Source organism: Vanellus vanellus (genome assembly GCF_965231255.1).
Source record: "Vanellus vanellus genome assembly, chromosome: 11".
Taxonomy (NCBI): Eukaryota; Metazoa; Chordata; class Aves; order Charadriiformes; family Charadriidae; genus Vanellus; species Vanellus vanellus.
This window is the reverse complement of record NC_138916.1, coordinates 25,253,089-25,267,533: the sequence shown is the minus strand read 5'-3', so window position 1 is coordinate 25,267,533 and position 14,445 is coordinate 25,253,089. Positions and strand designations below refer to the sequence as shown.

At 62.7% G+C, this 14,445-nt stretch overlaps 2 protein-coding genes across 2 annotated transcripts; one reads left to right on the top strand and one right to left on the bottom strand.

The window, feature by feature from the left end:
• The first annotated feature begins 2,628 nt into the window (after nucleotides 1–2,628).
• Nucleotides 2,629–3,646, top strand: HYPK (huntingtin interacting protein K). The gene is made up of 4 exons (XM_082488997.1): nucleotides 2,629–2,829; nucleotides 3,054–3,109; nucleotides 3,206–3,257; nucleotides 3,458–3,646. The coding sequence occupies exons 1-4, from the start codon at nucleotides 2,644–2,646 to the stop codon at nucleotides 3,551–3,553; spliced, it is 390 nt and encodes a 129-aa protein (XP_082345123.1). The 5' UTR covers nucleotides 2,629–2,643; the 3' UTR covers nucleotides 3,554–3,646.
• A 422-nt stretch (nucleotides 3,647–4,068) lies between these two features.
• MFAP1 (microfibril associated protein 1) lies at nucleotides 4,069–8,632 on the bottom strand. The gene is made up of 9 exons (XM_082488907.1): nucleotides 8,480–8,632; nucleotides 8,162–8,381; nucleotides 7,384–7,513; nucleotides 6,887–7,074; nucleotides 6,338–6,446; nucleotides 6,099–6,259; nucleotides 5,698–5,857; nucleotides 4,919–5,008; nucleotides 4,069–4,764 (listed from the first exon to the last, which is right to left on the bottom strand). The coding sequence occupies exons 1-9, from the start codon at nucleotides 8,556–8,558 to the stop codon at nucleotides 4,582–4,584; spliced, it is 1,320 nt and encodes a 439-aa protein (XP_082345033.1). The 5' UTR covers nucleotides 8,559–8,632; the 3' UTR covers nucleotides 4,069–4,581.
• Nucleotides 8,633–14,445: the final 5,813 nt, after the last annotated feature.

Sequence of the window (14,445 nt, the reverse complement as noted above, 5' to 3'; positions counted from 1 at the left end):
ACAAGCACATCCAGCCAGGAGCAGGATGTCCCCAGAGTGGGCAGGAGCTGGGGACAAGACAGGGGGTGCAGGGGGCCTGTTGCTGCCCCAGTGCTGGGTCTGGCTGGGATGGCATCACCTCCTTCAGCTCCTCCGCAGCCTTGACGAGGCACAGGCGTTTGGGCTGCGGCTGCGCGGGGCTCGCCCAGCGTCAAGGCTCTCCCTTTCCCACTCTCCCCCACAGCGAGGGGGGCAGGCTGGGCAGGAGGTGGGAGGGGACAGAGCCGGGAGAGCTGACCCCAACGGCCAAAGGGACACTCCATGACACAGCATCCTGGCAGTGAGATGGGAGGCAGAGGAAACTGAAGGGTTTTGGCTCCCAGCATGGCTGTTGCTTGGAGACTGCCTGGGTACCCGGCTGCCGGTGGGAGGTGATGAGCGACTGCCTTTACAGCACTGGGAGTTGTTTTATTTTTCCCCTTTCCTTCACAGGTTAAAGTGTCTTTATCTCGACTCATGAGGGGTTTTTTACTTTTGCTCTTACTCTTCTCTCCCCATCCTGCTGTGGGGAGCAAGCAGCTGTGTGGGTGCTCAGCTGCTGGCCGGAGGCAGCCCACTGCATCCCCCTGGAATCCCATGGGACACCTTGGGCAGGCTCGTCCCCACGCTCATATCCCTGCACTGGGAGCAGCGGGAGGCTGGGTGCAGGGGGGGAAAGGGGCCCAGAGGCTGTCAGAGTGGGTGCAGCACGCGGTGCAACGCGTGGTGCAGCGGGCGCAGCAGACGGAGCTGGCATGGGACCAACAGACACAAGCCCAAGTCCGGTACAGGAGGCCGCTCTCAGGGCGGGTTTCTGTTTGACTCCCTGGCAGGTTCACCGGGCTGGCATGGCATGGCCGGACACAGCCCCAGGCGCTGTGCGGACAGAGCACGAGGTGCCACGGGGCCAGCACAAGGCCCTGCTGAGCAGTCAGAGCTGGCACCATGGTTTGACCCCCAGTGCCACGAGCCCGTGGCAGTATCCAGATGGCACCAGGGCTGGCTGGCTGCGGAGGTGGCCTTGCAGGGAGGAGGCATTCCTGGCACTGGCAGACCTGTGTGGCTGTGCATGGCTGAGCACTCACTGCGCCACAACCACCCTGGGCAGGGGCACATCCCACTGCCACGTGCTGGGATCTGCCCACACTTTTGGCTTCAGGTGGCAACCCCTTGGCTACTGCCCAGGAGCTGAGGCAGCTGCTCTGAGCAGCGCAGGGGCCAACGTGGGAAGGGCTCCCTGCCCCACAGCACCCCGAGCCAGCTGCTGCCCCGTCATGGGTTTGGCTGGGATGGGGCTGAGCTGCTTGCTAGCGGCTGTGCTTTGGATTCAGGATGAGAAATAGTGCGATAGCACACTGATGGTTTTGTCTGTTGCTAAGCAATCAACGGCTGTTCTGCCCCTCACAGCACTCTGCCAGCGAGGGCTGGGGGGCACAGAAAGTCGGGAGGAGACACAGCTGGGACAGCCGACCCCAACCCATCAAAGGGATGTTCCATGGCATGTGACGTCATGCTCGGTACATAAAGCCGGGAAAGAAGAAGGGTGGATGTTTGGAGCAAGGGCGTTTGTCTTCCCAAGTCACCGTTCCGCATGATGGCGCCCGGCTGTGCTGGGGAGCGGGGCTGAGCACCTGCCTGCCGCGGGGGGCGGGGAATGAATTCCTTGGTTTGCTTTGCTTGTGTGTGTGGCTTTTGCTTTACTTATTAAACGAATTTTTCCTCACTTTTACTCTTCCCACTCTCTCCCCCATCACACCCTGGGGGGTGTGGACGAGCGGCCCTGTGCTCCTAGTTGCTGGCTGGGGCTGAACCACGACAGCCCCACACGGGGGTGCCGTCTGTCCCCAGAGGGGAGGCAGTATCCCCGTCGGGGCACAGCAGGGGACACACGGTGTGGGAGGGAAGCAGCGTGGCAGACCCTGCTCTCCCCGGCCTGTGCCCCACGGGCTCCTGGGGCCGAGCTGCAGGTATGGCCTCCACCAGCCCGGCCCCAGGGCTCGCCGGCCAGCGGGCACGGCCACCTCGTGCTTCCAGGCGTCGCCCGGGGAAGCCACCTCGGCCACGGCTGCTGCGGGCAGCGGCACAGGGCCAGTCCCGTCCTTCCCTTGCGTGCGACGGCAGCGGGAGCCAAATCGGGATCCCTAACCCTCTTACCCGGCTTAGCGCCCGCCCGGCCGCCGGCAGCCCGGGGGCGGCGGACAGGGCTGCGCCCTCCCCCGGCCGAGCACCGCCGCGGGCCCGCGGCTCGGCAGCGGCAGTGCCCGGGGGAGAGCCAGCACCGAGACCCGGGAGCCGCCCCCGCCGCTCGGCCTGCCGGGCTCCGCAGCGCCCGCCGGCGGCGGGACGGGGCCGCTGCCTGGGGAGCGACGGCGGAGGAACCGCCGGGGGAGGGCCGGGAGCGGGGTCCCGCGGGGAGGGGAGGGGGGGGAGGGCCGAGGCGGGCGGGAGGCACTGCCGTGTCCGGGCCAGCCGCTCCCCGAGACCGGGGCCGGGCCGGTGCCGTCCCCGCCCCCGCTCTGGCTCGCCGGGCGCCTCCGCTCGCTGATTTCCGGTGGCGGCACGTGACGGGAAACGGGGGCCGCGGCGGCGGCACGTGATCGGAAGCGGAGGCGCGGCGGCGGCGGGATGGCGGCGGAGGGGGACGTGGAGCTGGAGCTGGAGACGGAGCCCAACGGCTCCGGCGGCGGCGGCGATGGGGCGGGCGGGCGCGCGGCCGAGAAGCCGCGGAAACACGACAGCGGCGCGGCGGACCTGGAGCGCGTCACGGACTACGCGGAGGAGAAGGAGATCCAGAGCTCCAACCTGGAGACGGTGCGGCGGGCGGGCGGGCGGGCTGCGACCGGGACCGCGACCGGGACCGGCACCGGGACCGGGGCGGGGAGGGGGGCCGCGCGCTGCCTGCGGCGGGGCCGAGCCGGGCCCTGAGCACCGCACCCGCACGGTCGCTGCGGTGACCGTCCCGGTGCCGGTCCCGCCGGGCGCGGCGCGGACCCCCCCGGTGCTGTGCAGCGCGGTGATTGCGCTCCTCCTGGCAGGCCATGTCGGTGATCGGAGACCGGAGGTCCCGGGAGCAGAAAGCGAAGCAGGAGAGGTAACCACCCGCGCTCGCTGGGGCGCTGGGGCCCGACGGCGGGGGGGGGGGGGGGGGGAGCTGCCGGTCACCGGCGGTTTGTGTCTGTTTCCGCAGGGAGAAAGAACTGGCAAAAGTGACCATCAAGAAGGAGGACCTGGAGCTGATTGTGAGTAGGGGTGGGACGCCGGGCGGGCGGTGGCGTGTCCCAAACCTGGGCTGCAGCCGGCGGCTGGTCACCGGAACCGCACCCAAGGAGGACGCCGGTGCGCCCCCGCCCGCGGCGCCGGGCGGCCCCCGCTGCCGGCCAGCCCGGCCCGGCACCCCCTTCTGCGGCCGCTGTAGGGGGCTGCGGCTGTTTCCCTGCAGATGACGGAGATGGAGATCTCGCGGGCAGCCGCGGAGCGCAGCCTGCGGGAGCACATGGGGAACGTGGTGGAGGCGCTCATCACCCTCACCAACTGAGCGCTGGGCCCGCCGGACGGGCGCTCCCTTGCCGGAGGCAGGGGTGGCTGGAGACGCGGTGTGTTACCTTAGCTAATAAAGGCACTGGTGGGAGTGGGCTGTCACTGTGGTCTGCGCGCTGCCGGGCGCCTGCCCCTTCCCAGCAGTGCTGTCAACAGGGCCCGGCCTGCAGGAAGGCGTGTGGCATCGTGCTGGCAGCGCCCAGGCACACCCGCAACCAGAGCAGGACAAGGCAACCTGTTCGAGTGCCGAGACGTGCCGCTTTTCCGCTTTTAACCTCCACACAGGTGGCCACTGGCTGGACCCTCATTCCGCCCACAGCAGTTCTCCTGGGGCAGTGGCTCCTGTCACTCTGCTGTCCCGGCTCACGTGCCGGTGGGTGCACCCAAGGTCTGGCAGAGGAATGCCAGGCTGGCCCTTCCCGCCTTGGTCAGTGCGGCTGCACCAGCCTGTCCTGTCTCACAGGAAAGTGCAGAACGGGACGGACGCGTTCCCCAGACAACACAGCCAGCATGTGTAAGAAAATGACTGCTTTAATCAAAATAATCCCCCCTCCTACGCACAGGTAGAAAAGCCAAGCCCTGCAGAAAGAGGGTGAGGAGATGGGGTCACCGCTGGTCCACACCAAAAAAGGGCCCAAACTGACACTAGGGAAAGTACAAGTGATAGGGAGATGCTGTGGACCAGATGGGTATAAAAGTTCATTAATTCCTCCAGAAGTGGATGTGCTGGAGCCAGGGGCACAGCTGTGCTCCCACACAGACCTTGGGATGCTGCTGAGGCTCTCGGGGTGGTTGCTGGTGCGACAGTGGTGTGGCCACGGGCCTGGCCAGCACAGTCAGGCCACCCTCCACAGGCAGGGAGCCCACCGGGTCTCCACAGTGGGACACTGTGTTGACAGGGCAGGCGTGGCACAGGGCACAAAGGAAGGGCTTGTCACTACACGAGTCCTGGCACAGCGCTGTGTCCCTTCTGTCCCTGCCCAGGCTCCTGGCAGCTGGCAGAGAAGTGCCCACCCGCTTGCTCCCTTAGGTGGTTTTTCGCTTCTTGGCAGAGGGTCTCTCAAAGACGTCCCGTACGCCCGCTGCTTTCTGCTTGAAGAACTTGGTGTTCTGCGCACTCTCCTGGCCCCAGGCAGAGTCGAAGGAGGTGGTGTCCTGGTCCACCAAGTGTGTGTACTTTGTCCGCCCCGAGCGCCCAAAGTTCTTGACCTGGAGAGCAGAAGAGCTTGTGAGCAGCCGCTCAGGGAGGACGTGGGGGACTGCAGTTCTACCTCGCCCAGCACGCCAGCTCCTGCCCCTGCTGAGGAACTACAATCCCTCGGCACGGCACACAGGCCGGGTGCCCTCCGGACAGCACACCCACCTGCATGACTTTGGGCAGGATGGTCTTGTTGAAGTGGTCCTCGAGGGTCGGAGCGCTGAAGTCCCTCTTGTACACCTCCTCGTCCTCATCCTGCAGAAGGACACACCTGCTCAACCCACAAGTTTCTGGCCAGTGTCAGCAGTGGGTGGAAGTAGGGGAGAGCCACCAGAAACCCGCACTTCTGCTCTGCCAGGGGCTGCCATGGCACTTGCAGTCCTGTTAACCTACTGCTGAAGCTGGGGGACACGAGTGTTGTCCCCTAGGCCTGCCCCAGCAGCCACCCTTGTATTCCCTCAGGCTACTTTTCCAGAGCCTGGGCTGTAGCCCACACGGAGCTGCCTTGGTTCTGGCAGGGTCCATGGGCCCAAACAGCAGCCCATGGGGGGGGACAGCTCTGCTGCTTTGGCTTTGTCTCAATTGGAAACCCTCAACCCAACGTGCTGAGGTGAGGCAGTGTGGGCCGGCTCTAGATGGAACCGCACCTGCCCTGCTCACGCTCCAAGCCAGTGCCTGGCAGGCTGCTGTGGCATCGCTGCTTACCCTGTCTTGACTGCATCGGTGTCACTGCTCACCCTCTGCCACAAGAGCTGGCTGAGTTCAGATCACCTTGGTCACTTCAGCCCTGTGCCACCTCCAAGGGCCAGCTCTTGTCCCAGGGCACCCCCAGCGCACCATGGGGGTGCTCCCCGCAGGGAGAAGTCAGCCCCATGGTGTCGCACAGCTCCGGCAGTGTGCAGGCCCAGCCCCTGCCATGCACTGGCCCTCCCAGCACCACTCACCATGAAGAAGGCGCCGCGGTGGTAGTACTTCTGCAGGAACTTGTATTTGCCCTTCACTGCCTTGTTGGTGATGACCTTGCCATTGGCCCGAAGCTCGGCGCGGCGCTCCTCCTCTGTCAGGTTCCGCATGCGCTCGATCTCCGCCTTCTCCTTTTCCATGCTGGGTAGGAGAGAAACCCCTGAGACCCCACATCCCCACAGCACCCTCCCAGGAGAGCTGCTGTCACCAGCCACCGTCCAAGGGATTATACATTTACTGACTGTAGGGGAGTAAAGGCACCCCAAGGCAGGGCAGCTGAGCTGCCAAAGGGAAGCCTGAGGAAGAAATGTTAACTGCCCACTGGCCTGTGGGACCTGAGGCTGCAGGTTCTCAGCCTCATATTTATGCAGACAATACTTACGCTTCTCGTTCTTCACGGTCCCGTTTGATACGCTTCAGCTCACGTACTTTCCAGGCCTCGTACTCCTCCTCATCATTCTCATCATCTGTATCAAGCGCATCCAGTGCTGCCAGCGAGCGCTTGTTCTCCTCCAGCTCCTTCTTTGCTTCTTCTTCTACAATCTGCAGCAAGGAACAAGCTAAGCTTGCTGTGGCGACTGCCCCCTTCCCTGTGTGACCCCCAACCCACCCCTTCGGCACCTTGAGCGTGTACTTGCGCCTCTCCTCCGCCAGCCTCTTTGCCTCCTGCTCCAGCTCCTTCTGCTTCAAGGCTTCTGCTTCTCTCTCCTGAACTGTGATCCGGTCCTTCCTGCAGGCAGGGACCACAACAGCCTTCAGCCCTTCTGTGAGCCAGCACAGCTGCTTGGCTCCTCACAGACCTCCCCCGATCCTGCACCACAGCCACTTTCAGCCTTTGCTCTCTCCAAGGACAGGCTGAGACCCAGGACTCTCCCCTTTCCAGCATCGCCCATGCTGGAGCTACCACACCATTCTCCTACAGCTGCAGGCACACACACGAGCAACAGGAGACAAAGCCTCTGGCTGTGGTGCACAGCTTCCTTTTGCCACTGTATGGCAATTGCCCAAAGGCTCTGGTCAGACCTTATTACAACTTCGACCCCCAGCCTGATCCTGCACCAACTGATGCAGCTGATGAGGGGCTGTCAGTGCAGGGATCGCCCCTTGCTTTTCCCCCAGGGAGATGAACTGCCACCCCACAGCAAGGAAGAGACCGTGGCATCCACCCACTTGCGTATGAAGACAGGTTTGAGACGCGGTTCCATTTCATCCTCGCTGTCTGTGTACTCCTCATACTCGGACTCTGACTCAGACTCTTCTCCGGATCGACCCTCATCTTCCAACTCCATCACTTCCATCTCCTCGGTTTTCCTCTCCTGTGCTCGTTGACGCATCATCCCACGCCGACGTTCAATCTCCTATATGGAGACAAACACAGAGGAGTCAGATGACCAGCCCTGCTACTGCTCCCCTCTCACTTTCCTGTACAAGAAGTGCAGTGTCTGGAGTGTTGGCTACGAGACAATATGCCCATCCCTCTGGATGCAGGATCATGTCTCCCAGTGTCCCGTCCCATGCAAGAAGACAGTAACCCACAAGTTAAGTCACAGCCAACCGTGACACTTGTTGAGCTGCACCAGACAGCCGACATGCCCATGCAAAAGGCAGTTCCAGCCTCTGCCGTCTAGGGGCTTCCTTAGACTCATTATTCAGCTCTGCAAGTGCACCTCATCATCGATCTCTTCCTCTTCCTCTTCGCTGGTGTCCTCCCGCTCCAGGCGCCAAGCTTCCCCCTCCACCTCTGAATCACTTTCTCCAACCACTTCAGGCTCCACAATTTTACGGTGTCTTGCCAGCCTGCAACAGACCCAAATTAAAGAATGGCACTTTGAATGCAAAGAGGCTGCAAGAAGTTGACTATTCATTAATTGTTCCTAATGAGGCCGTGGTAAATGCTGGAACTGCCAAGTGTGCGCAGACCCCACGCATTCTTTCCCAGGAGATGAAGCGGCTGGGCACTGGCAGCTTCTCCCTGTCCCTGCTCTGAGTAGCAATGGAGCTCCCAGCAGGAAGCCTCCCTGTTACTGGAACCAAAAGCAGCAGCAGTTCCACAGGAGGAGGCAAACAGCACTCGGTTACTCCCTGCCTGGAGCACACTCCACGTGACACCATCCCTCCCCAATACCCTGAGCCTTAGCACACTGTTACTTTTTATTTTGGAGCCTGTTTTTGCCTGCACCCACCAAACCGCACCCAGACATGAGGCTGTGCCCTGGGAAATGGTGACTCCTGGTTGGAAGGGCTGCTCGTGGCAGGGCCAGAGTCTGAGGCACAGGGCAGCACAGACATGAGAAGAGTCAGACTCTCCTGCACTGCCAGAACAATGATCTCAGCTTCTGCCTGGCATTCCTGCAATTCCTTACTACCGTGTGGCAGAGGGGGGATTGGACTCCCCAGCTCCCTACAAGGGCAGGGGCACAGCTCTTCGCTGACCCCAGCACTCACCGCTCCTCCACATCTTCAGCGATGCGGTTCTGGAGACGCCGGAGCCGGGGGTCGTTGGCGAGCTCCTCCTCCTGCTCCTCGGGCTCCACCTCCTGCTCTTTCGCCTTCTTGATGAACTGGAACTCCTCATCCTCCTCCTCCGAGGACTCCATGGGTGCATAGTCGGGCCGCTTCCCCGACACATATCGCTTCACCTTCACCTTCTCCATGGACAGCTCGCCTGCGGGCACCCAGGCCATCACCAGGGGCCCCGCTCCCGGGCCCGCGTCCCCCCGCCGCCACAGCTGGGCCGGCCCCGGTCGTGGCCCCCCCACTCACCCTTCTCATTGCGGACGGGCACGGCGCCCGCCGTGGACTGGATCGGCGGCTGCTTCATAAGGGCGCTGGGGACCGACATGGTGGCGGCGGGGCTGGGGCCGGGACAGGCCGGGCCGGGGTTCGAGCAGCGGCCGCTGACAACAGCTCTCCGGAACCGGAATCTCGCCCCCACTTCCGCCGGAAGCGGAACGTGCCGTCGGCCTGCGATAGTAACCGGAAGTGACGTTAAGGGTGGTGGTAACTTCCGCCGGGGCCTTAAGGCAGTGCCGCGGCCGGGGGGAAAGGCCGTTCTCCGGGGGTAGGGCCGGGCCCGGCCGGCACCGGGCAGGGTTCCCGCATCCGGCCGGAGGAGTCTGGCCCCGGACCCGGCCTCCCGCCTGGGGTGCCACCCGCCGGGGGCCTCTGGCCGCGTCCACCCGGTGCCGTGGGGGCCGGGGGCGCTGGCTCTGGATCCCCGGCTGTCGCCTGTTGCCACCCTCTTGTGTACGGAGGTGTTTCGTGCGGGGCTGGTGTGGAAGTGTTGAACCACAGAGGCTGGTACGGCCACCTGGACACCGAGTGTTCGGTGTCACCCGTTGCCTTGCTGGGCGGCGGGACCCATCCTGCGCCTGGCGGGGTTGCCGTTTTCCCCCGGCACAGCGTGGGAAAACGCTGCTCCCTCAGTGTGCAGCGGTGCCCGGTGGCAGAGCTGCCGGAGGGTCTGTGCTGTGCCTGCCACCCGCACAGCTGCTCCTGGGGTGGAGCTGGAGCTGGCTGGTCACGGGCAGGAACCAAGCCCCGGCCCTCCTGCTCTGCCCACAGACAGCTGGCCCTGGCAAGTCCCAGTGCTGCCACCCAGGTCCCCATCTCCTGGGCAGCGAGGACAAGCAGCCCCTGCACAGCCATGTGTCCCACCACAGCCCTTGGGACGGCTGGCACTGGGAGGCAGGGCTGCTTCTAGTCCTGCAGGACTTTCCCACTGTGCTGTGGTGTGGGGCTGGGGCAGCCCCTGGGCTTCCTGGTGGCACTGGTGAGGTGGTGGCAGTGGCATATGTGTCAGAAAGGGCTGGGGCCATGGCTGCTTTGTGGCAGGTGCCAGGGGTTTTCCGTAAGCAAGTGGGTGCTGCCTGCATCAGCACACGTCAGCCTCCAAGGGGTGCGAGGTTTCTCAGAAGAGAGTTGAGGGCAGAGCTGGGAGTGATTGGTTTGCATGAGTTGCCCCTGCTTTGGCATCCAGCCACAGAAAATAAGACTTCTCTTGAAGTTGGGCAAAACTGTCACAAACCACTGCAGCCACGTCTACCATCCTGTGCCGCCTTCTCAAAATAAAGGAAGAGGTTGTCTCTTCCAGGAAGGCTACCTGCCAGCACCCTGCAGCAGGGGAATTTGGGAAGCAGAGGGGCCAGAGCTGCGTTTTAACCCTATGCTGCCGGGTGCCAGCCCTGCCCGCACTGGAGCAGCTGCCCTTGTGGCTGTGCAGTGGAGGCCATGTGAGGCAAGGCCAGCACTAGAAGTGGCAGCCAGGAACCCCCAAAGCAAGCATGCTTTTCCAGTTGGTGTGTCAGCACTGGAGCATGATCCCAAGGGAAGCGCAGGGAATTCTTTTCCTTTCGCTGTCCTTGTTTCCTGGCTGGGAGGATCTCATTCAGCTGGTCTTGTGCAGTGCAGACCCAGTTCTTGGCTGTAGTACCGCCTCTGACCTAGGCCCACCTCTGCCATCATGGAGGGTCCCAGCGGTGTCTGCATTGGTCCTGAGGCTGGCAGAAAGGCAGGGTCTCTGATGGGGGACTCTCCTCTGGCCCTCGGCACCTCTCTGTGCTGGGATCCAGGATCATTGCAATCCTGCTGGGCTGCAGGCGGGGAGTGGCGGTCCCAGGCATGGGGGGGCAGCTGGGACCCAGCCCGTAGCAGCACTGGCTGGCTGCGTGTGGCCGTCCTGGGCTCAGCCCTTGCTGTGGCGCTGGGTGAAGGCTTTCCCTGCAGCTTACAGGAACTGTTTCAGACAACCCCGGTTTTGCATCAGACAGAGCTGTGGGCTCTCTCCGTGGTGAGCTTCAGCGTGTCCTTGCAGCAGTTGGAGGAGCAGGGACAGCCCTGCTAGAGCTGGGCAGGGAGGAGGGATGGGTGCACGGTGGCACCCTGGTGCTGTAGGGCTCCCGTGGTGCCCTGTACCTTGTGGTTTGCCTTAGCAACTGAGGCATTTGTAACTTTATAATCCAACAGCAACTGATGGTCTGCCCTGGCCATGCCCAGGAATTAGCAAGAGCTCATTTGGGTGTTTCTGGTCTTTACACCCAGACGACAATTACAACTCCCGCTCTACATTTGATCATCTGATGAGATATTAAACTTGTGGGTTATCACAGTGTGTTCCCACCTAATGAGACCTATGCCACCATCTCAAGGAGTGAGCTTCAACATACTACTCGATGAAACAATTAGACACACCAGTTTAAGTGAAGCTTGGGAGTTGCACACAAAGCACATAATGTCCTGTTCAGGTGAAGCAAAACTAAAGACCTCAGCAAACAGGGAAATGCTTTCACAGCCTGGCTCGGTTCTGTGACCACAGGCATTGGAGGCTGTGGCAAGAAGCAGCCCTTGGCCTGTGACGTGTCTTCTCTGCCCTGTGTCCCCTCGAGAGGCACAGCCGAGCTGGAGAAACCAAATGCCACCATTGCCCGAGCTGGTGTGTTGGGAGCCACGGGGGGTCCCGTTCCTGCAGGAAAAGGCGCAAGAGGTCTCCCTGGGCAGGGCCCTGTGGCGCCCATCACAGCATGGGGTGCACGGGGGTGTCGTGGCTCTGTACCTTCCCTTGCCAGATCCCCTGGGGACATGGCAGACAGGCTGCCAAGAGCTGGTGCAGCTGAGGGCAGCCCCAGCCCCCTCTCCCCAGCGCAGCGGCTGCTGACGTGTCGGCCCTGCAGTGGCTTGGCAGTTGGCAGCAGGGACAGGGGGTGCCTTGCGGGGCTGAGCCCCCTCTTCCTGGGGTGGTGTGAGGCCGTATGAGGCTGGCGGCCACTGGCAGGAGTGAGCCCAGAGCACAGCCAGCACCCGGCACAGGCCAGTCTTGCTCCTCAGTGCTTTGCCAGCTTGCTGGTGAAAACCTGCACCCGTTTCGGGTTTCGGGCTAGATTTGTGTGCGTGTCCCCCTTCCCCAAGCCCATGGGCGAGCAGGGCTCTTGCTGAAAGGCCACAGGTGAGCTCCCCTCCCTGGTGTTTTCTGCATGCATGTACTTGTGTTCCTGTGTGTGTCACTTGCGTGGAGTCCCTGAGTGCTACAGCCACCTTACGGTGCTCGGGCCGGGCAAGGATGTTCCTGCACCTGCAGAGCTGCAGTTGTAGGGGGACAGGCGATGGCGGGGTGCGACGCACCACAGCCCAGGGCAGGGGCAGTGCTGTGGCAGGCTGTGGGTCGATACCTTGGCAGCATTACGGCTGCTGCTGACACAGTCAGAGGCAGATAAAGTTACAGAACCACCCTGAGCCACTGCTGTTTGTGTCTGCAGCTGCACCGCAGGGCAAGGTCAGAGTGTTCGGGCTGGGCCTTGAGTCCCCTGCGTGCGACCACAGTGAGATGTTGTGTCTGGAAGCTTGGCTATGAATAGAGCCTCCCGAGCCAGTGGGACCCTGCGCAGCGCAGCGCAGCTCCCCGCTGGGCCACGGCAGTCCCAGCTCCAGGGGCGCTGGGGCCTTCCAGGAGCCTGCCAGTAGCAGGTGAGGGGAGGAGAGGGGTCGGAGGAACTCCAGGGAACGGGGACTGAGGCCTGAGCTTCGGGAGAGGGCGCAGGAGGGGGGACTGGGGAAACGTGTCTGCAGCGCAGCAAAGGGGCTGCGGGCTCACCCTGCGCCAGCACGGGCATGGGAGGCAGAGCGGGTTGCTGTGCTCCAGGTAAACATTTCATTATTGATTTGGTCCCTTGGAATGTCCTCTGCCTGCTGTTGTTACCCATTATTTGGGTTTCTCTGCTGTTTGTGAGGGCCCTCTGCCCTTCCTCTACTGGTTCCCCACTCACTGTTCTGCTTTCACCCGCAGAGTGGTGGCTCTGGGGAGCGGCACTGCTGCCCATGGTCCCGCTGTGTCCCCGAGCTCCCCCCGCGCTGGGGGTGCCTGTGGGCAGGGGGCAGCCCCGTCGCTGCTCTGCCTCCCAGGAAGCTCGGGCAGATGGGCAGTTGCATCACTGTTGGAGCTTGTGCAATCTCTGCAACCCAAAAGCCAAAAATTGACCTGATTTTTCCATGCAAGTAGGTTTCTATTGATTGTTGTGCGCTGCCAGGCCATGCCACATAGTGCGCTTGGTGTGGAAGAGCATGCGGGGGGGGTCTCTCCCTGGCACAGTGAGAGGTTTGGCCCCCGTGCCCACAGCGCAGGCTCCAGGGGATGCGGTGGGCTATCGCCTGGCCAGGCAGACCTCGCAGGGAGCTGCTGGCTGCCTCACGGTAGTGTGCTGCTGGTGCGACAGTGTGCTGGGAGTCGCAGCCTGCTCCTGGCCATCTCCTGGAGTGTGCCATATGCCTCCAAGCGATGGCCCCCAGGTCCCTTCAATATCCAAGAGGAGGGTTTGTGGTCCTGGCAGACGTGGCTGCGGTAGCTGCTTCACTCCCTTGCCACCCCATCAGCAGCAGCCGAGGAGAGGGATGCTGAGCATAAGGTGGGATGCACACCATAAGGTGTGGGGGCAACAGCAGCCATCCAGCCTGGCGGCCCTGCTCTCTGCCCCATCTGCAGCCATCCCCCAGTCCCCTTCATGCTCGTGGCTTTGTCCCGCAGCCAGGTGCTCCCCGCTTACAGGCGTTGTCTTTGGCAAGGCCACGGGGTCAGCATGTGGGTCCAAAGCCAGTATTTTATGTAAGAGAGAGGTGCTTCCTGCCTGCCTGCCCTGCGGCACGGAGATAAGCCCTGTGGTGACAAGGGCCCTTTGTCAGCTCCTCTCCCCAACGTGACATGTCACAGGGGCCAGGTGCAACAGCTTGTCACCTGCTGCCAGCGCCCGAAATGAGAGATCTGAAGATAAGGTGTGCGGGCGGGGGCAGAGGGAGGCAGCCCGCCCACAGCCCTCCCTCCCCACCACCACCCAGACAGGGTCTGCCTCAGGACGTGCCCCCAGCGCACATATCCCCCATATATCTCTGCGGGGTACTCCCGGCTCAGCTGCACATCCAGGGGCTGTGGGGCCGGTCTGGACTTGCTGGCCACCAGGGACGACTCCCGACCAGGCTGCAGCGGGGCAGGGGTGAGTGCCGCACATCCGTGGGGTGCCGGGGTCCCCCTGGGCTGCTTGGTGGGACAGTGGCCGCAGAGGGTGGACCTGGGGTACCACAGCCCCGTGGCCAGTGGTCCCCGGTGGCAGCTCCTGGGGCCAGAGGCTGCGGTTGGGTCTGCTGGAGTCACTGCCCCTGGGCGATGCTGCAGCCAGGCATCTGCCCTGCAAAACTAACCCAGTTTAACAGAGAGACCTGCCCTGTGCCAGATTTTCTGGGCTGTTCTCAGCATCTCAGTTACCAAGGTGACTGTTTCCTGTGCGATTGCTAATGCTTCGTGATCTCAATCATGATATCCGAGGGACTTCCTTTTCTCTGTAAAGAGCTGTAGGACCCGTTCCTACCCGGGGCTGCCCAGACCCCTTCTGAGGTGCGGAGGATCCAGGTCAGTTGGGTTCTGCTGCTTTTGCTCTTTGCTGTTGACCCGGCTTTTGCGTTGCTCTTGGCACGGTCCTATGCACACCAGCGACAAGAGTGTATTGTTTTTTACGAACGACCGAAGCTGAGATGAACCGCAATCCACTTCTCACCTTTTCTCCTTGGTGGAAGTCTCTCTCCTGAAACCTGAAACTGGGCTGATGGATTTTCCTTGTGTTGCTGCTTTCCAGTTTTTCGTCAGGCTGCTGCACACTAGCCCGGGGCAGCAGCCCCCGCAACACCGACTTGGAGGGAAGGCCGGTGCTGCTCCTGTCGGCCAGGTTGAGGGACCTCCTGGCTGGGGCTGG